At 38.5% G+C, this 22,988-nt stretch overlaps 1 protein-coding gene across 4 annotated transcripts in view; it reads right to left on the bottom strand.

Annotated features, from left to right (window-relative positions):
• Positions 1-22,988, bottom strand: part of LOC126323532 ((E3-independent) E2 ubiquitin-conjugating enzyme UBE2O) — a 209,386-nt gene that overhangs the window by 119,808 nt on the left and 66,590 nt on the right. For 2 of the 4 annotated variants that reach the window (XM_049994689.1, XM_049994691.1), the window contains exon 6: positions 10,033-10,116. The exons of the other annotated variants lie outside the window; for them this stretch is intronic. In XM_049994689.1, the coding sequence (XP_049850646.1) occupies positions 10,033-10,116 (84 nt within the window). The remainder of the gene's footprint in view (positions 1-10,032; positions 10,117-22,988) is intronic. 4 annotated transcript variants of the gene reach the window in all.

Raw genomic sequence — 22,988 nt, 5'->3', positions numbered from 1 at the left:
TAATTAATTATAAAATTGTAGCATGTAGGAACCTCAGAGATGGAGGCATTGGAAGGAATTAAATGCTGTGTGTGTGGAGATGTGGGAGGGGGAGATGGAAGGGGGACTGACTAGAGTTGAGCCACAGATAGGGAAGCTCGATTTTCTTTACATATAACCAGGAGTATGAGATAAGCCTAACCTGAATGAAAATGAAGATAATTTTCCTTTAACTAAGATAAGTCAATTGTCTGATGATTTCACATGTGTGTGTCATAAGAAAGGAGTCTGCTTTAAAGAGACGCAATACACTACATTTTACATTTATTCTTCATGGCGCCATGTATGTTATCATCAAATGTGCAAAATATGCTAAACATGGGGGGAGAAACTGCTCCCCTTCCCCTAATTTTAATATGCATTACTACAAACCTGTTGTTGGCACTACTATTGAGAAAATTGCCAGTAACAAATACCTTTTCCCAACCTTTATTGTTCGTCTTATGTTTTCAAAACCATGTAATATGTACACTACTGGCCATTAAAACTGCTACACCAAGAAGAAATGCAGATGATAAATGTGTATTCATTGGACAAATATATTATACTAGACCTGAAATGTGATTACATTTTCACGCAACTTGGTTGCATAGATCCTGAGAAATCAGTAACCAGAACAACCACCTCTGGCCGTGATAATGGCCTTGATACACCTGGGCATTGAGTGAGACAGAGCTTGGTGGTGTGTACAGGTACAGCTGCCCATGCAGCTTCAACACGATACCACAGTTCATCAAGAGTAGTGACAGGCATATTGTGACGAGCCAATTGCTCAGCCACTATTGACCAGATGTTTTCAATTGGTGAGAGATCTGGAGAATTTGCTGGCCAGTGCTACAGTCAAACATTTTCTGTATCCAAAAGACCTGTACAGGACCTGCAACATGCGGTCGTGCATTATCCTGCTGAAGTGTAGGGTTTCTCGGGATCGAATGAAAGGTAGAGCCACGGGTCGTAACACATGACTAGTTTTTGACAATCTACACCTGATAGTGAGCATATGGTGACAGGCTAAATATGAACTACTCATTATGTTGCACCAGAGTTAATCACATTTGAGTGTGTACAGTATCATTCCTAAAAGTAAAGAATACCTGTTAATGTAACTGATGGAAAAACATCCTCTTCACGTTATACATATGCACTCATTCTCTAGAAACATCAAGAAACCTGTGTAATAGGCTTACAAATACAGAAAACAAAGCCTATGTCAAGTGATGGAGACTAGGGGCATTCAACTGACAAATAGTCACATTATTGTAGGCTATATAATGGTTTCATAGCTTGGTGGGTTAACTGAAACAAGGTTCAGTTCACATCCCATTTTCAGAATTTTTAGATAGAAAAACATAAAATATAAAAAAAAAATTAAATATTATATTATTTGGTAAGTGTTTCCAGCCTTCAAGTGGGATACAGCACGACTTTATTTACCACTTAATATTTCATCCAATCTCAATCCTGTGAAGACTGACAGATTTATTACTTACCTCATATACTTTCTTTTTCTGTCACTTGATGTTACAAGGGTTCTTGGCTCAGGCTCAAGCCAGTTATCCCACATGGTCTGTTCTCTCCCCAAACATTACCAATAATGTTGGGGGCTAGTGTTGGAGGCGGCCAATTGAGAACAGACCCCATTTTGTTCTGCAACCAAGTCCAACAAACAGAGGCTGTATGCGTTGTGTTGAGCTTGGGCGCACGCGTGCGCGCATTCTACTTTAGGAGGAGATGTTTTGATCGAAAGCTCTAATGTACAGCATTCTTTTTGTTGTGCTTGTCTGCGATTCAGTGTCTACTGTACATGATGAGTAGTAATCTTTTTCATATCACTACTGTTATTCCATCCAGGATTTTCCTTTGTTTGGTTCCAATACTATCACAGACATGTATACTGGGACTGATCGCAAAGGAGACAAATTGATCCTTCAGGATATAGTTGTCACGCTGATGGGATCATAATATTATTCAGAATTTGGCTGTACAAAACAGCATCTATCAAATAAGCATTCCCAGTCCAAAGTTTACGTTCTGCCTGCCACGACTGGTATTGTCATTGGAAGACGCTAACCAGTAGAGCTGATGTTCACTGTAGAGTTCTCCTTGATGGCTGTACATTCATTTTATAATTTGGGCTCTGGAACCTGGTACCAAACCAAATCCACTGACATGGGAAACAACATAGCACAATTCAACTACACCACATTAAGAAAAGTATTTTTGTGCATAAGTCAAGGTACACTTCCCGAGTGACTACTATACTTTCCAGTATCTCTATACTGTTTCAGCAATCACTGTGCAGTGTATTCACGAATGCCACATCACTGTCCTGACCTCCAGCGCCATCAAGCTCCCACCTTGTTGACAATGAAAGTGAGGTGGTGCACACATCTATTCTTGAATTGTGATTTGTCACTGACTATTACAGAACTATGGTGTGCTTGCAGAAGTAACTTGCCTTTCTATACTGTTAAGTCTACACATCAGAATACTGCCAATACATGAAGCCTCATGTGACAGTGCTTTATAAGAAAATTATTTCAGACAACAATCTATTTTGGGCAATGTGAATCTACAAGGAAGCTAAAGCAGCACAATCCCTCTAAATGATTTCATGTAGACCTACAAGTGGAAACAAAATATAACTGAAATTTGTCGATTCTCATAACAGTTATTCCAATTGCAACCGATTCATATGGTACTTTCTTACAAATTTATTTATTTTTTGTTACCCAAACATGTTTCTCCACCTCTATTCCATAATCACTGGGTTTTATTTACTGAAATAGTGAACATATTTTACATTGCAACTGATCTGAAAAATGAGGTCTAGAGAAAGTTTTTGTTCTAATCATGATTTTACATTATCTGGTTTTGCAGATGTCTTTTACTGATAGCTTGTAATCTGCAAACCAAACAATGTAAATGTGAATTTTATCTTTTTCACTTTACTTGGTGCAGGTGACATGCTTTTCACAGGTTTTTTTTTATTTATTTTTTTTTTTTTATTTTTTACACAGTCTGGAATTACGAGTTAGAGACAATTTTTATTAAACTATATGTTGAGAGTTGTCTTCTGAAGTTACATTAAGGTGTGCCTGTATTTGCTACAGAGCTTGCTAGGGAATGCCTGGCTGGGCAACGAAATATTCATTTTTTGGATTTGCAGCTCTTGTATATTTTCGTATTTGCAGTTAAAATTATTGCATATAGGTTGACCTTTTATGCAAAACACTCATTTTCCTTGTCCCCAACATATTTCAGCATCTTTGTGCCATCAACAGTAGTTTTTGTTTATTGAAAAAAGTGGATATATTTTAGGTCATAACTGATCTAACAAAATGAGACAATCCTCAACAAGCAGTTTAATAAAAATTGTCCAACTCATAATGTAATTCCAGACTATACAGAAGACTCTGTGAATTGCATGCAATCTGCACCAAGTAAAATGAAAAGAATAAAATTCACCTTTACATCATTTGGTTTGCAGATGACAAGCTATCAGGCAGGACACCGTACAGATGGTCCTGCAAAACCATATAATGTAAAAAGGTAGAAGCAAAAATGAACAAAAACTGTCTTTAGACCTCATTTTGTGAGGTCAGTTACAACTTTTTTCAATAAACAAAATGACGCTGCAGAGGTGCAGAAACATGTTTGAGCAACAAGAAAAAATGGAGTTTTGCATAAAAGGAGGAACCTATATCCAATAGTTTTAACACAAGTACAGAAAAAAAATTACAAACAATTCAAATCCAAAAGATGAATTGTTTTTGTTGTTTTTCATTGTGGCCTGCCTGGACACCATTAAACATTCTTGTATTCTGCACTGAGCTTAACCTCTCCTGTACCCAAAATTTTGTAATTCCCTTTGAATGCATCTGTTGGTAAACTTTTGTTCCCTGGGTACTGCATCTTGTTTATGGTTTCTTGTTTTCTTTTAATATATTTGTCACTATCTTTCAGAAGAAGATATTCTGTTGGACCCACCTTTCAGGTTGACTGTTAATGTGCGAGTCTGCTTTGGTGCTTGTAAACCAGGACATCATGATTTTAAGTTATTATTAAAAAGCTACATGAAAATACCATGATGAGTTCTGAGGTTGTGAGTAGTTATTCTTTCTAGATTCTCCAGAGGGCAAAAGTGCTGTATCATAATCCACACTGGAGAGCTAATGGTAGAAGATGCTACAACTAAATTTCCAAGTTATTACCAGTTCACCGTCCCTGTCACTATAAATGACCCTCTTCTAGCCAATAGTCTTAAATCTTAACAACAGTTAAAGAAAACTTGATTGCCACAGTAAGTCAAACACTAATGTGAGACTCAAAATGACTGACCTCAGAACTGTAAGTACGAAAATCTGTATACTGTATGCTGCAGTTCAAGGAGGAATTTCTTCATCATTTAAAGTGGTCTGTTGCACCGTGTACTAGTGGTGTAGAGGTTTGCAATACAGTGTTAGAGGCCAGTTGCTTTGTAACTTTTTTTTAGATTTAATTTTCTCCGGGAACTTAAAGTACATACGTATAAGGCAAAAATCATAAGCAGTTCTGGTGAAAAATATTTTCTCTGTGGAGCTCTTGATGGTTGTCCTCTGAACATCTCTTACTCCAGAGAATTTCCTCTCCACAAATTGGGTGTCAGCTGCTACCCATTATTGACATTGCCTACTGTCTACAATGTCTGCTATTGCTCATCATTTTGGCAAGCGGAAATGGCTGTATTAATGTTGTATGATTTCCTCTGCGCAGAATGTCTATGATAAATATAGACACCGAGATCTTATCAGAAACTGCCTATTTTTCCATACTTATTTTATTTTTTCTACTCTTCGTTTTCTTCTGCTACGTGATACAAATGGCGTAAAAACTGGCCACTACGCTTCCTTATCTTTCATGTTTCCTTGTCTCTTTACTTCTGCCATATTGGTATGAACATATTTTTAATTATTTCTTCAACATTTACTATCATTACATGAATACTCTGTCAATAACAGCATATTTTTGTAAAAGCATCTCTAAAACAAGAAACCACATCTCAGTCATTTTTATTCCTTAACTATCCACAAGCTATATTTTATTCAAGCAGGGCCAGTCCAAGAACATTTTATCAAACAAGTGACTATCATTTGCCATCTGCTCTCCCCCAATCCCCTCACCTCCTGCTCCTCCACCTCCCCCTCATCCTCCTCTTCCCCTGTACACCTTCACCCGTGTCAGTTTTTGCTACTAACTGCGATACACACTGGAAACAATCTTGCACTTCGGCACCCCTGGCACACTTCTCAGCTTGGTGCGTCAAGTAGCTGCTACTAATTGTGATACGTTGTGTGTAGAAATCTTACAGTAGTGGCACCTCTAGTGACCCTCTCAACTCGGCACCCCAAGTGGCAGCTTGTGTCAACAATCTGAGGTCATATTCCTTAGCACTGAAGTTAGACCTTGACCACTTAGAGACTATTGGTGTTTGACCACCAGCAAGAGATGATGTATTACGCTTAATGGCGTGTCATCTACCCTGATACCATCCACACCGACCAGAGTCGCAGCAAAGGCCACCTGGCAGGATGGCCATTTCCGGGAGTCCCAATGCCCCTGGGTGATGGGCATCTACTTATTGGCATATGTGGGGAGTTAACGGCGTAGGTATCAGCAGAGCGTTCCCTGTGTGGTCAGGGCTACAACCAAAAGGGTACATGCATTATGTTCTGCACAGAAAGTCGAGTGATCTTAGAATTAAAAATATAGTCAATTGCCGTGCTTCAATTCTGACTATAACTATTAGGCATAAGAATAATACGAATATAAACATGACATGATATGTATATTCTTCCGCGTTTGCTGTTGTCTCACTCTAGTTTCGTAGTTTATTAGACAGGATTTAAATGAGATAGCAGCAAACACGAAAGAATATGTGGCAAAATGTTTATATTCGTTTTATTCTTATGGTGAAGAGAATACTGTGTGTGATTCACAATTCATAAAAGGTCCTATTAGCAACCATCTTTTCTCGCAGGTAGGAAAAAATTCAGAACGTAGAGTTCGCCATAGTGACTAACATCCCAAACAGTCTTGCCAGTCGGATTTTCGTAGTTCATTGAAATGCTGCTACATTTGAAGATGAACAATATGGAATTTGTGTTTACTTTGTTGGATAATGTACGAAAATGCAGTGGTCGAAATTCGGGGCGTAGAAAAAAAGCTCATCTTCCACCTTTTTTTTAATTTTTTTTACTGACGCAGAGGTTTTGGCGCCAGTATTTATCTTTGTGCCTGCAAAGCATGCCTGTGTAGCGCTACATGTATTCAACGGCAGAAGTTAGTTGTGGCGGCACCTACCAACATTTTTCAGAACATTCGCTTACTCGATTCTAAGCCGCAGGCGGTTTTTTGGATTACAAAAATCGGAAAACAAGTGCGGCTTAGATTCGAGTAAATACGGTATATCTGAAATTCAAAATAGCATGATCATAGGCTTTCGGGCCAAGAGTGGAAGCTTTTCTGAAACAGCGAAGTTCATATACTGTTTGGGTACCACCATGGTTAAAGTACACCACGCATGGCAAAACGTGCTATCTAAAACCGGCACCAAGGCAACTTTCATGCACCACAGGCCATAGATGACAGGAGTGAGTGATGGCTGCAGAGATTTGTATGGGCGAAGAAATGTGCAACTGTAAAGCAACCGACTGCCCAGATGCACCAACGGGTTACCAACAGTGTCTCCTCAACAACTGTTGAGGAAACATTGCTGCATATGGAACACCGTAGGAGGTGCCTGTTTCATGCAGCCATGCTGACTGCTGTTCAAACTGGACATCCACTGAGTGGCGTCAGGTGGCCTTTTCAGATGAAATGGATTTTATGTTCCACTGGATAGAGGTCTGTTGGCATGTATGGTGTGAAGCAACTGAAAAAACTTTCTGCAACTATCATAAGACAAGTCCAGTCCGGACAAGAGACCACAATGGTCTGGGGAAGGCACAATGTATTAACACAAGTATGTGTGTATCCTTTGCAGACATGCCAACTTTCAAAAGTGAAAAACCAGGAAAATTTTAGCACTGTACCAATGTGAATTACAACACATCCCTGTGAAAGTTGCAATAATTCAGTTCCTGTACCTGGCACACCCATATTGTTTCGCTATTTCAGGATCGGGAAACATTTTGCGAAGCAAAGACCCAGCATGGTCGGCACAGTTTACAGTCAAGTTATGCTCTACAATAAATGAAGTAAATAAAGCCTCAGCATTTGTCACAGAATCTACATTTTGGGGTTTACACGAGAAGTTAAGTTTCTGGTTCCGTTCTACACAATGGACACTCTCCTTCTGTTGTTTAGTTTGCACATGTTTAACGCATTTCCTGCCATGAGCCACTGAAAAGTCACATCTACATACACTACAAAATGCGTAAGTTTGTCCCTTCCTCGATTCACTTAAACATGGAAACTCTTCCTTACATACGTTTATGAACACTGCATCGTATTTCTTCGCCATCCTGCACAAAAAATAATCAACACCTCCATGATACACAACACAACAACTACTACAGAGTACAAAAACCACGCAGCAGAACTGAGAACACAATGGTCCTATGTTCTAGACAATGCTCATGTAGCAATGATGCCAACCCTGGTGCACCGTTTCTCCCTATATTGCACTTCAAATTCCCCTAAATAATTTGTCACACTATCGGGTAAGTGAACGGAGGGGTGGGGCAGTAAAAGGGAGTCAACAATGAAATTGTTGAGTGCAGGGGCGAGGAGGGGAGGGCAGTAACCCTAAATATTCCCCCCCCCCCCCCCCACCGCCCCGAAACATTTATCCCTCTAATTTCCCCCAGGCACCTTACATCTCCCTAAATTTAGGAGGAAATCCCCCAACTTAGCAACACTTCCTTGTAGAAAGAACAACACTAATCACTTCGCTTGGAACGGCTATTGACTACTCCTTGTCCACAATAACTTTACGATTGCACTGATGCTACCATGAGTGGAGGAAATTGGCACTGGTTGAAAGATATTCATTTGTCTCTGAATGCTGCCAACGATAAGTTCCTTACTTCCTTGTAGATGCTAAGCGCGAGCTACGCCTACTGCTGCTCCCGACAGCCACTGCACGAATCTTCCTAGTTAATGTAAACAAGTAGCAGCCATACATTGTCATCCACCAATATATCAAAGGGGTAGAATTTTCAGATAGTAGGGAAAGTATTGAAACTGCTCTGAAAATTGGGAGATTGGTCTTCATGGTCAGGAGATCAGGAGGAAGAAGGAAAAATCAGGAGAGTTGGCATGTCTGCTTTGGGATGACATCCACCCCAGAAGCAGTTTGTTTTCTACTCACACAATGACATCTACCAGCAGAACAATGCAATGTGTTGCACAGCTCACAGTGTATGTGTGTGGTTTGAAGAGCACCAGAATGAGTTTACCATCATCCCCTGGCCACCAAACTCCCCGGATTTAAACCCAATTGACAATCTGTGGGATCATCTCAATCTTTCTATGTCTTTGTCAACTTTCTACAGTTTTACTTGCTTTCTATCTTCTCTTTCTCCAAACAAATACAGTGAAAACACCAATACTTTTCCATGCACCATTTCAGTTAATAATTTACCATTTGTTCTCTCTTCACAAGTCTTATCACGCTTCAGTGCAGGTCCAAAACACTTGATGTGTTACTTCCATGCGGTAATCTTTTTATGTATAGTTAACATCAAATATAAAATCTGTCATAGTAAAAACAACGCTCATTGTTTAACGCTTCTTATTGAAAATACTAATACATTATTTAATAATATCAAAGACAGATTACACATCTAAACAGTGAACATTAGGGTAACTATGATTTTAATTGCATATCTTGAAGTTTCCCTGGCAGATTGAATATTCCATCATCTTTGAGGCATGCATCTGGAATATTATTAACCTCTATTAACAATATTCTTGATGCACACAAGAAAGATGATGAAATATATAAATGTATCAGAGTTTTGTCTTTTCTGTCGTACATGTGCAAGAGAACATTAAAACACTCAGTTACATTAATGCAATAGAGTGTGACGGCACTGTGAGATATATTTCAGGGGGGATGTTGAAATTGCATTTGAAACCCTATGGGTATCAAGAATTTATGAGTAGGTATAGTAATGAACAAGGCATGCTGCAACACAATGTGTGATAAGATGAGAATTTTGGTTAAAAGTTAACCATGATCAGATGGCCAAGCTGATAAATGCATGTGTTCTAGAGAAGCAGCACAGGTTTTCAGCTTTCACCATTGCAATTCTGCAATGCCCTGTGTGGCTGCAAGTCATGATTTCCCACCTAACCATTTCCCTTTCTTTCTCCTTCCTCTGTTTCAGAAAATGATTGAATATGATTTTCATTAAAATTAAAATTTTGCCTTTTCATACATATTTAGTCACAAAACACAGTTCCTGATTGTGTTTCATGTGTCAAACAAAATCATTATGTTCTCTTACTGTTCATCAACTATACAAGCAAACCTCTGGAGATTAGCTGTTTGATGAACTCTTCTTCTGGCCAGTTTATTATTTCATAGGATCCAGACACTTTACTGCTTACAAATCACTACTAAATTAACAAATTTAAGGACAATGTCAAAACTAAAAGTTGTACATGAAACTTTCTGAACCTTACATTTCATCAGATTCGAACTACTTCATCTGAACTTTGTATTTTTCGACACGTACTCACTTGTTAGTGTAAACATACTTTTTTAAAAGCCTTGAAAATTTGGGGGAAGGAAAAACTGAGAACTGTGAGATTCAATACAGCCACATCTAAATTTATATTTTAATTAAGTTAACTGACAACACAAATGACAGAGACATTTGAATCTCAATTACTAATGTAATCACTGTTACAGTGTGAGATGATCATGCAAGTTATGTTACTGAACAAAAACTCATGCAGTATTAGAACAAAACTAAAAAGAAAGAAATAATACAAAATAATAACCATGGGCTGGTGTTGATCTCAGATGAGATGCCCTCTGAATGGAGCTGTGCAAGAACCATGAAGGTGCTGTCAACCAGCGGGGACCTTCAACATGGTAGATACAATACATTAACAGAATGGGATGGAAGCCAAGTCCAAGAAAAATCAACAGGCCACAAACCTAAGTGAAGCTAATAAATAAATCTGACAGTAATTAACAGCCCATGTTCCACAGCAGATAGACACAGACGTACGAGGTGTATTCAAAAAGTATTGGGAATTCTGTAATTTTACGAGTTTTATTAGTACAATTCGGGTGATGTTTCTTTGTTGTGTTGGTAAACATGCCTTAAATATATCTGTGGCAAGTATTGATTTGTTTCAAAAACAGATCGAGAATTAGGTTTAAATTTCTTTAGAAAAATGGGATAAAATGTAACAAAGTTTTAGAAAGGTTGACTATTGCTATTTTTGAGACCACTATGAGTAAAACAAGGGTTTACAAATGGTATAAGGTTTTTTTCAAAATGACTGTGAAGAAATTGAAGATGATGAAAGTTCTGGACCAACTAACAAAGACAATATGGAAAAAGTGAAAGAAATGGTGAAAACCCAGAGAAGTTGCTGATGATGCTGGTACATTAACTGGCTCAGACCATGATACATTTTCAGATGTTTTGGGTATGAAACATGTGACAGCAAAATTTGTGCCAACGGTGTCAAATTTCAAACAAAAACAGTGGCGAATGGAAGCTGCTCAGGAATTGTTAAATGAAGTCAACAACGATGCAGAACTACTAGAGTATGTCACAACAGGTAATGAAACATGGGTGTACGGATATGAACTGAAACTAAGGCTCAATTATCCCAGTGGAGGCAATCTGGATGACCAGGCCAAAAAAATCTAGACAAGTGCAGTCATGTCACAGTTTTGCTCAACATTTTCTTGAGTTTTTCATGGCATAGTACATCACGAGTTCTTGCCAAAGATCAAACGAGCAATAAAGAGTATGACCTACTATAGTTCAATTCTTTTATCTTGGCAGTTCGTGCATGCCCGCCCAGACGCAGGAGATTGCTGCATTGCCAGTTTTATGCGCCAAGAGAAGCAGCGCCATAGTATAGTTCGCAAACTTACATTTACGGGGGAGCACGCAGTTTATGAAGTAAAACCACCACGGCCGCATTAACCCTTTTGGTGCTACAGAAAGGTGCTCCCCGCATTCCACGACGTGCGCAATTTTGTCATCATTACACTGCTAACCTGAGCAGACACATGCTGTTTCGACTTCTTTGACACATTTTATCAATCGATTTCACAAAAACTATTTGGCCCAAAAATTTGATTTTTACACATCTTCTTGACTGATACCTTCCCCCCCATAAATGACTTAATTTTGTTTTGAAGTTCAACGCAGCTATTGTGCAGCGTTAGATGTAGTAAACCATTGCACAAAATTTTGTAGAGTTTACAGAGGTGAAAGTCCATAGCGTACAGTTGCCACTATAAATTTCAAAAATTACATTCAAACGAATAAAACTCATGAAGTAAGACACTTTGATTTTTTTTTTTAAATAAAGAAAATATTAAGCACCAAATAAGGTTTGAACACTGAACCCTTTCGCTTAGCAGCCATACACTTTAACCATTGTGCTAACAAAGCTCAGCATTTAATATGTCTCCTGGAGGACTTTAAAATATCACGCAAAATACCGACAAAAATTATTAGTATGGCTATGAATTACTCACGCTTCGTCAAAGTACAATAGGAAATAAACAATTACCACTGTTCTTTATTGCAAAAAAGCGGTTAGTGAGAATGATACTAACACCTTTCCTTGCTATTGCCTGAATTAGGAGGCTTATTGCTTGTTTAATTAATAGAATATGAAGCAATTGGAATGAAGAATGCTTTTTCCAAACTTTCTATAAAAGATAGCAGACTATCAAGACATTGCTTTTGTTCAATTACTTTATTTATAACTGAACATTTCTAAAACTGAAGACACTTGTCTGTGCTCTGCACTGCAGTCAAGCTCTGGCAACGTCGTTCTCTGTTCGTTGGCTGACTGTGTTTTGTGACGTCAGATGTGCAGAACGAACCTATACTCGGCCACCACCATAAATGACACGCACTTTAGTTCAAAACTGTTTGCAGGAAGCAAGCAGGGAGGGGGGGCACCCCTATTTGTGGTTCAAGCAATTCATGGCTTATGCATCACAATAAGGCACCTACTCACATTTCATGGCTTGTTTATGAATTTTTAGTGGAAAACAAGATTGTAATATGCCCAGCCTCCATATTTGCCACAATAACTTTTCTCTATTTCCAAATATAAAAAGCATCTTTAAGGACTGTCATTTTACAAGGTCAGGTGAGATTAAAAGTGAACTGCTGAAAGAGCTAAGTGCTGTCCCAAAGATCGAGTTCCAGAAGTGTTTCGGGGACTGGAAGAAGTGCTAAAATATGTGGGTAATATCTATTTGGGACTACCTTGAAAGAGATAACATAAATGCACACAAATAAATAAAATTATCTCCAAAAAATGAAAATTCCTCATACTTTTTGATCACACCTCATTCATCCACAAATGATAAAAATGCTTAAAAAAATATACATGTTAAGAAGGTAACATTTTTTTATTTTATGTGAAAAAGAAAATAGTGGAACAAGAAACATTCAAGATGTCCATATAGCTCCTTGAGAGAGTGAAAAAAAATTCTGTGCATTATTCTAGGACTATATACAACAACTGCATTACAGCAATGTAATCTAAACAAACTATTATCATCGCGTCTCAGGCTCATGTCAAAATTCACACAATTGTCTTCACAGTAGGAACAGGGCTGCTATTAAATTCTCAATATCCTGTTCTTATAACAACTTCTAGTAAGTGATTTATGAAGTATTCCATAAAGGCAGCTTTAATGGCTCACAATGTAATTATTTTTGCATAAAATATATACAACTAATACTCATTATTGAAAAATAAGTATAACCAAACATCATTAAAAGGCAGTTTCAGCAGAAAAGGTATAAAAGGTACAAAGAACTGTTTCAAAAATAAACATCTCATCCAGGTTTTAATTGTAAGCAAGTTCAGGAGAACCTGCTGCAGGCATTTCATGAACAAACAATATTTACAAAGCATATAAGGAACTGGTAGTGATTCACTTAAAGAAAAGGAAGAATAGGAATAAATTTTAATTGATGCTTTAAGTGATACAGTGGTAGCAAGAAACAAAGGGGTCCGGTAGGTGTTATGGACTAGTTCAGTTCTGATAAAACCTAAAAATGACAAATCAGCTGGTGGGGTTATGTTGTTAACAATGTTTCTGAAATAGCATGGGTAGCAGAAACAGTATTTTAAGCAACACTGGTTGATTTTAGTGGGAAAAAAGTGACTGCATCCAAGTTTTGCAGTTGTTAGTTCAACAGCACTAGTACTGACTTAGTACAGGAAGTAAGCATTTTCCGTCAACCTGGAAAACTGCTCACTACATCAAATAAATAAGATGTGAGCAGATCAACAGTTTAACTTGGGTATTCAAACCATGGTGTCATTTAGTTGTTCATATGTTTTGGGAGATGTGAAAGTTATAAACTTCCAATCAAGTTGCAGAACCCACATCTTCAAGTAGAGGTGTGTAAGAAAAATATCATTGAGCAGTAAAATTAATAAGAAGGCTGCATCTGAGAAAAATGGGGGTAAAATGATAATCTTCAGCAAATGTATATAACCAGACTTTTAATATCACCAACTGAATATTTGCAACTACTACTCAGCTCCAAAAACATGTTCTAGTTCAACAGATAAATATTAATCACTTAAAACAGTTCATCCATGATTCAACATTAGTTTACTGATTACTTTCCACTTAAAACTTTCCATAAAAACAACAAACACAATGAGAGATTTTTTTGGACTTTAACCTGTGATTAGCAAGAGTACAATGTTCACTGTAGAGCATTACATTTGTGTGACCAGCTGAGTGAGTTGCAATTGTTCCCCATCACTTGTTATCCATGTGGTTCAATCCACTTGCTTCCCAAACAGGGAAGCTGTCGGTGAGTGTGACCTAATAGGCAGCTCTTTCCATACGGTTAAGGTAATATAACAGTTAACTATGTCAAAATGTAGCATGAGGCCTAAGAAAAGGCATCAAGCCTGCACACACTGCACCATGATGGCCTTTGCACATGTATGACTTGCATATGGCTATGTGAGCCACATAAACACCTATAATTAGGCAAGATAGTGCCAGTCAAACTTCTTCCAAGCTGTGCAAAGTTTATTTGCCCTCTCTCTTGCACAACAGTCGAGTTAACGGCACATGGGTAAGGCATGCATTTGCACTGCTCTAGTTCATACTACTGTCTTCAGCAAGCTAGGCAGAGGAATTGGTTGCTTATTTCTCCCAACAAGAACCAACTCAAAAAATAAATGAGAATTGGCTCCTCAAAATATGAACATTATATAGATTACTTGAAACAAAAAAATTCTCAAAATGTCACAAATAAAAGAGAGGATCTGGGAGAGAAAATCTGCTGATAAGAGAGACAGGAGTCAACACAAGGGATGAACAGAGAGAGAGAGAGAGAGAGAGAGAGAGAGAGAGAGAGAGAGAGAGAGAGAGAGAGAGAGAGAGAGAGAGAGAGAGATTTTTGGGTGGGCAGGGGTTAAATCAGAATAAAGAGCTTTATGTTCAAAGATGATAAGTGATGCAGCAGCATAAAAGAAGTTACTAAAGTTTAAAGATTCGTGATAATGAGTAAAAATATGCTCTTCTTTTAATGGCAGTTTACAGAATAATTTTCAGACATTTAAATTTTATTCAAGTCATCCAACAGACTATTTCAATGCTGGAAACTGGAAAGTCTTTGGTGAAATACAAATAACTGAAGAACCATCCACGATATAGCTGAGATACTGAGCAGTTGACAGGCACATCAAAAAGACAATTTGTTGCTAGGCTGTTTTGATAATATCCTGCTTTGGAACTATATACTAAAACACACACACACACTATACAGCAAGTGGTTATTGCCGTTACTCCTTCCATTATTTAAATTTTTCCCCTTCATTTATTCACAATTTTATAACACAAAAATTTGACAATTTTCCTCACATTATTCCATCATTCAAATAACACTGACTACGTCATGCCCCCCTCCCCCCCCCCCCCCCCCCCACACACAAACAAACAAAAAATTTCATTCTTTATCTACATTTAAATGTGCTCTGAAAAGGCATCCTATACACGACACTGCTCCTGTTTCTGTTGCTCATGAGTACAAAGTATGATTATGCTACCTGTGCAGAATATGTAAAGTGTTTCCTCTGTAGCACTTATGGCTACTACAATTCAATTCTATGAGATACAAAATGTGAGTTATAAAAATGTCTTATTTTGAGCTATCTCTGGGGAGCGAAATATTTTTTCCTTAAATGAGGATCTTCCTTAAACAGGGGTTTCGGCTTCAATATGACCCACAATCAGAATTTGAAGGTTTTTTAAGTTTTTTTAGTATAGGACTCTAATCACAAACATACAACGTAGCACTAGCATATGATGCATTAGTGTCATATATTATTTATTAACTCAACATGCATTTATTTTAAAGTCATGCGTAAAGTCATGAACTGGTGTCCGGAATTGAAGGCAGAATCCATAATAAGGAAGACATTGCTTGTATTCAGAAGGTTTTTATTCAATTAATGGCATAGAACAATGTGATTACATGAAAAAAAATCCTTAACCATTACCCTCTATTACTTGAATAAAGAAATGGGAAGGCATACTTTGCTTTTTTTCTGCCAGAATAACATACCGAGAAGAGGTGTTATTTTATTGGTTGATATTAGCTAGAACAAACACTCTACACAAATGCAAAGCATTGTGCAGCTGAATCCTCCATTCCTCCACCACCACCAACTTTCTCCCATCCTCTTTCCACCTTCTACCAGCTGTGCTTGGTTCTCTATAAAAGCATCACGCAGTCACATCTACCTGATGTGCAAAACTCAAAGAGTATCATCACAACAACATCCTTAAATGTCATGCTTTCTGGAATATATGTGACAACACTTAGGGAAATCACCCTCATCTTACACAGCAACTGATACAGATCCACAGCCAGCACGGTACAGCATTCCATGGAGTGGCAAACAAGTGCATAGCCCACAAAACATTTATTCTCATTACATCCTTTCTTTCAAGGAATGAAACTGACTTTTGTACAACAGTCATTCTGTATTTAGCTCTTACAGAATGAGTTACGTCAAGGTCTGTAAGTTGCAGGTAACCTGTACAGCTAGTGGGAAGAGGTAGAGCTTAGACTGCCATGCTTTCCAGATGCCAAGCACGCCAAACCGTTGTCTGAACAGTCTCTTCTGCTTCAACGAGGCAACATCTCCTGAGTGTGCTCTCAGCAGCTTGTCACACGCAATGCCACATGGCTCACATTGTCATCTGCCGCACTTCACTAGAGTACATGCAGACAGCAGGATTTTGCACTGGGGTACAGTGTCCAGTTAACGAGAAAGGTGCTACTGCTGCTTCTGCACTGACTTCCTGAGCCACGTCTCCTAGAGAGGCTTTCCTGAACCGCAGCTCTACAAAGTTTGACCCCCTGCACATCCAAACATTGTGCAACTCGCTGGATCATACAGTTCTGGACTCTGTAACACAGCTGCATCCACAGATACAAGAGCAGCATGAACACATGCTATCAGTTCTTCTACGTGTCAACAGAGTAGAATACGTGAGCTCCTTATTTTTGTAAACCATCAAAGAATTATGAAAAAAACTTATACCTTGTTTGCAAAACAGTAGGTGTTCTTGATATTCTTTTCCATATGGGCCCAAAGTGCTAAAGCATAATATTATTGCTCCATGCTGTTCTTGTGTTATGTAGGGCTGCCAACATAATTTAGTGTCTTTATCATATATATAGTACACTACTAGTACCTTGTGACTGAAGGTACCATGTGCTGGGAGTTTTATCTGAACCTCAGAACGTACTTAACGAAAATAACGATAACAAGGGCCATGAAGTGATGGAATAGATCATGATTATTGGATATAATGTCCACTTATTCTGCAAAACACTTTTTCATGTGACTCAAACACGATTCAGCTGCGACTGGCAATTTTTCTATAAATCTTTCACAAACATCTATTTTTCTCAAAGGCTTTAGGCCTTTATGGTTCTCAATGCCTCAATTCTTGTCCTACTCTAACTTCCTATTGAAACCTATCCTGTTGGTGTTGAGTCTCCCTTAGCTATGGGAGAGTTGAAGAAGGGAAGGGAGAGAGGTACAACTCTAAGTTCTATCTAACAGAACTTTTTGTAATTTAGTAGGCAGTCTATACTTCAGATTTACTTTTTCCCACAATCTTATGTCAAAAGTTTACGTGCAGCTTATGTGTGTGCACATACAGTACAATGAGGTGCTAACTGAAAGGAATGACATATTTAGAAGACTGAAGTACATGTGGAAACCTATACAAGGACAATGGAGGTATGAAAGACAATCAAGAGACAATACAACATGACGTGGAACCCAAAGTTACAGGGGAGATTAGATGGATCCCAAAAGAAATTGCTGGAAGAAGAGTTCCAGCATTTGAGGGTCTCCAAACTGAGCTATTAAAAAATGCAGGAATTTAAGCAACTGAATTAGTAAAGGAATTGTTCCAAAAAATTTGCACTAGGTGTATCCGTTCAATCATTTACATACTAGTCTTCAAGACAGGGAATACAAACACCCTTCACAAAAACTTCTCAACAATTAAATCTATAGTTGATGTTAAGAGACCCCTCTTCAGAAAGATTTTCTTGCCATTGCCAGTCTACATTTTATATTCTCTCTACTTCAGCCATCATCAATTATTTTGCTGGCCCAAATGGCAAAACTCATCTCCTACTTTCAAGTGTCATTTCCTCATCTAATTCCCTCAGTATCAACTACATTCCATTATCCTTCTTTTTGCTTTTGTTGATGTTCATCTTATACCCTCCTTTCAAGGCACTACACATTCCGTTTCACTTCTCTTCCAAGTCTTTTGCTGTCTTGGAGAGAATTACAAATGTCACTGGAAAACCTCTATGTTTTCACTCTTCTCCTTGAGCTTTAATTCCTACTCCAGATTTTTCTCTGGTTCCCTCTACTGCTTGCTCAGTGTATGTATTCAGTACCATCTGGCAGGCAGCAGCCCTGCCTCACTCCCTTCTCAACCTCTGCTTGCTTTTCATGCCCCTTGATTGCTACAGGTGCTGTCTGGTTTCTGTACTAGTTGTAAACAGCCTTTTGCTCCCTTTATTTTATGCCTGCAATCTTCACAATTTCAATGGGAGTATTCCTATCAACATTGTGAAAAGCTTTCTTTAAGTCTACAAATGTTATAAACATAGGTTTATCTTTCCTTAATCAATCTTCTAAGAGAAGTCGTAGAGTGGTCAGTATTGCCTTGTGTGGTCCTACATTTATCCAGAACCCAAACTGACCTTCCCCAAGGGTGCTTCTTACCAGATTTTCTGTTGTTCTGCAATGAATTCGTTTTAGTATTTTACAACCATGACTTATAAACCGATAGTGTAATAATATTCACAATTGTCAACAACAGCTATTTTGTAATATGAATTATTACAGTCATTTTGATGTCTGAGGGTATTTGCCTTATCTCATACATCCTGCACACAACATGGAATACTTTTGTCACGGGTGGCTATACCAAGTCTATCAGTAGTCCTGAGGGAATGTCATCTACTCCACAGACCTTGTTTCAACTTAGGTCTTACGGTGCTCTAGCAAATTATTCTCAAAGCATCACATCTCCCAACTCTCCCCTTTCTATAACACAGTCTTCAAGTTCATTTCCCTTGTATAAATCCTTTATATATTCCTCCCACCTTCAGCTTTCTCTTCTTTGCTTAGGTCCGGTTTTCAACCTGAGATCTTTTTATTCCTACAGCTGCTTCTCTTTTCTCCAAAGGCCTCTTTAATTTTCTGTAAAGCTTTTGACAATGCTGACTGGAACACTCTCTTTCAAATTCTGAAAGTGGCAGGGGTAAAATACAGGGAGCGAAAGACTATTTACAATATGTACAGAAAGCAGATGGTCGTTATAAGAGTCGAGGGACATGAAAGTGAAGCAGCGGTTGGGAAGGGAGTGAGACAGGGTTGTAGCCTCTCCCCGATGCTATTCAATCTATATACTGATCAAGCAATAAAGGAAACAAAAGAAAAGTTCGGAGTAGGTATTAAAATCCATGGAGAAGAAATAAAAACTTTGAGGTTCGCCGATGACAGTGTAATTCTGTCAGAGACAGCAAAGGACTTTGAAGAGCAGTTGAATGGAATGGACAGTGTCTTGAAAGGAGGGTATAAGATGAACATCAACAAAAGCAAAACAAGGATAATGGATTGTAGTCGAATTAAGTCGGGTGATGCTCAGGGAATTAGATTAGGAAATGAGACATTTAAGTAGTAAAGGATTTTTGCTATTTGGGGAGCAAAATAACTGATGATGGTACAAGTAGAGAGGATATAAAATGTAGACTGGCAATGGCAAGGAAAGCGTTTCTGAAAAAGAGAAATTTGTTAACATCGAGTATAGATTTAAGTGTTAGGAAGTCGTTTCTGAAAGTATTTGTATGGAGTGTAGCCATGTATGTATGTATGTATGTATGTATGTATGTATGTGTGTGTGTGCAACAAGGAGATAAATAGTTTTGAAAGGAAGAGAATACAAGCTTTCAAAGTTTGGCGCTACAGAAGAATGCTGAAGATTAGATGGGTAGATCACATAACTAATGAGGTGGTATTGAATAGAATTGGGGAGAAGAGGCGTTTGTGGCACAACTTGACTAGAAGAAGGGATCGGTTGGTAGGACATGTTCTGAGGCATCAAGGGATCACCAATTTAGTAATTGAGGGCAGTTTGGAGGGTAAAAATCGTAGAGGGAGACCAAGAGATGAATACACTAAGCAGATTCAGAAGGCTGCAGGTACTGGGAGATGAAGAAGCTTGCACAGGATAGAGTAGCATGGAGAGCTACATCAAACCAGTCTCAGGACTGAAGACAACAACAACAACAACAACAACAACAACAACATGCAGTATCTATCTTTCCCCTAGTAATATATGCTTCTAAATCCTTACATTTGCCATCTGACCATTCCTGCTGAACCATTTTGCACTTCCTGTTAATCTAAGTTTTTAGACATTTGTGTTCTCTTTCACCTGATTCATTTGCTCCATTTTTATATTTTCTCCTTTCATCATGTTTAACATGGCCTGTGACATCCAAGGATTTCTACCCAGCTTTGTCTTCTTACCTATTTGATCCTCTGCTGCCTTCTCTATTTCATCTCTTGAAGGAACCCGTTTGTCTTCTACTGTATTCCTTTCCCCTGTTCTATTCAATTGATGCCCAATGATCCTTCTGAAATGTTCAGCAATCTCTGGTTCTTTCAACTTATCCAGGTCCCAGATCCATAATTTTCTGCATTTTGCAAATTATTCAATTTTAATCTACACTTCATAACCAGTAAATGGGGTCAGAGTCCATATCTGCCCCTGGAAATGTCTTAGAAATTTTTAAAACCAGATTTTAAATTATGTCTTACAATCATGTAATCAATCTGAAACACATTGGTATCTCCACGTTTCTTCCACGTGTACAACCTTCTTTCACAATTCTAAAAACCAAGTGCTAACGATGATTAAATTACGCTCGCTCTGTGAAAAATTCTACCATTCAGCTTCCTCTTTTATTTCTTCTCTTCAGTCCATGTTCACCTAATATATTTCATTTCTTTCCTTTTCCTACTACTGAATACCAGCCCACGATCAAAATTATATTTTTGTCTTTCTTAACTATGTGAATAATTTCTTTTATCTCACATTATGTTTCTTCAATCTCTACATCATCTGCAGAGCTAATTTACATATAAACTTTTACTACTGTGGTGCTTGTGGGCTTTGTGTATCTTGGTTATGATATGCATTCATTGTGTGTTCATAGGAGATTACTCACATTCTTATTTTCTTATTCATTATTAAACCTGCTCCTGCATTAGCTGTGTTTGGTTTTGTATTTATAATCCTGTTTTCAGAGGAGACCTGTGCCTCCACCACTACTCTTCGCTTATTCCCACTATACACTTCAACCTATCCATTTTCCTTTTAAAATCTTCTAATCTACCTGCCCGAGTAAGGGATCTAACATTCCACACTCCGACCCTGATGTAACACCCTCCAGTGTAGTTCCACCGAGGGAACCAAATAGGGGACAATTTTACCTATGGAATATTTTACCCATGAGGATGCCATCATCATTTAACCAAACAGTAGAGCTGTATGCCCTCAGGAAAAATTACATTGTTGTATCCCTTTGCTTTCAGCTTTTCACACTGCCAGCACAGCAAGGCTGCTTTGGTTGATTTTTACAAGGTCAGGTCAGTCAATCATCCAGATTGTCACCCCTGCAAATACTGGAAAGACTGGTACCCCTCTTCAGGAACCACATGTGTGCCTGGCCTCTCAATAGATTCCCCTCTGTTGCATTTGCAGCTACAGTATGGCTATCTGTATCGCTGAGGCATGCAAGCCACTCCACTAACGGCAAGGTCCATGGGTCGTGGGGGGAGCAAGAATTTAAGGATTGGGAAATGATTCATGTTGTTGACAGTCGTGTATACTATCTCCAGTTCTTTTCAGTCTGTATAGTGAATATGTAAAAAGGTCTGTAGATCTAACACATATGGAAACCGCGATTAAAATTAGCTGTTATCAACAACTTAAGATATGCAGGCGACACAACACTTAGCAGGCAGTGAAAAAGACTTTAAAGTGGGCTGGGAAAAACATTAAAAGAAAGCGTGAAAGTTTACCTCCATCTAAATTTAAAGAAAACAAAAATCTTGATGACAGGAATGGACACTAATGTAGTCACAGGCACCAAATCGTTGAGGAAGCAGATAACTATGCACTACTAGTCATAAGTTTTTGGTCACCCACGCCACAAACTATATATATTAGTTAAATGCACAAACACACTGTATGAAATAAACCACAAAATACGTATTTTCTTTTTTTTCATGAAACAATACAATATGATGTAGATTTTAGCCTCTTCAAAGTATCCACACTTTTCCTTAGGAACATCTGCACAGACTCTCGGCATTCTGGAGGTAAGATTTCGTAGTGTTTTTGCCGCGCACGGGTTTCCGGTTTCGATTTCCCGTGGGGTCAGGGATTTTTCCTGCCTTACTCCTCCTCCTCCTCCTCCTCCTCCTCCTCCTCCTCCTCCTCCTCCTCCTCCTCCTCCTCCTCCTCCTCGTCGTCGTCGTCGTCGTCGTCGTCGTCGTCGTCGTCGTCGTCGTCGTCGTCGTCGTCGTCGTCGTCGTCGTCATTGTCATCATTGTCAATGTTCTTGCAGATACTGCAGTGCACTGCTTTTGTCAATTATTCCACAAATCAACATTAGATGACCTCAATTTTCTGACTTTCCAGTCAAGTACATCCCATAAGAGTTCAATGGGATGTAAGTCAGGTGACTGAACTGGCCAAATCACATTTTTCATTTCCCCACATTTCTATTTTCTAGTGACGTAAACTCTGCACAATTTAGAAGGCTGTTTGAGACTACATTTATGCTGCAGAACCAATGCAAGTCTCTGGCCAGATGCAGCTGCATTGTTCATCAGTATCCTCCGATATACCTCCTCCTTTAATGTGTCATTAATTCTCAGTACATCAGTGACTTTATCACCCGTGAAATATCCCCACACCGTAACTGACCCTCTACCATGGCCTTCTTTTTGGCATGACACACTGACTCTTCATGCGTTCTCCACTAAGTCGACAAACAAACATTCGATAATACTTAAAAACTTAGATTAGCCCATGAAATAAACTTTGGAGCATCGCTACACACTTCAGTTTTTCTGTCTGTGCCCATTAC

The sequence above is a fragment of the Schistocerca gregaria genome, chromosome 2 (assembly GCF_023897955.1).
Source record: "Schistocerca gregaria isolate iqSchGreg1 chromosome 2, iqSchGreg1.2, whole genome shotgun sequence".
NCBI classification, from domain to species: domain Eukaryota; kingdom Metazoa; phylum Arthropoda; class Insecta; order Orthoptera; family Acrididae; genus Schistocerca; species Schistocerca gregaria.
This window is presented reverse-complemented; position numbering and strand designations above follow the sequence as displayed.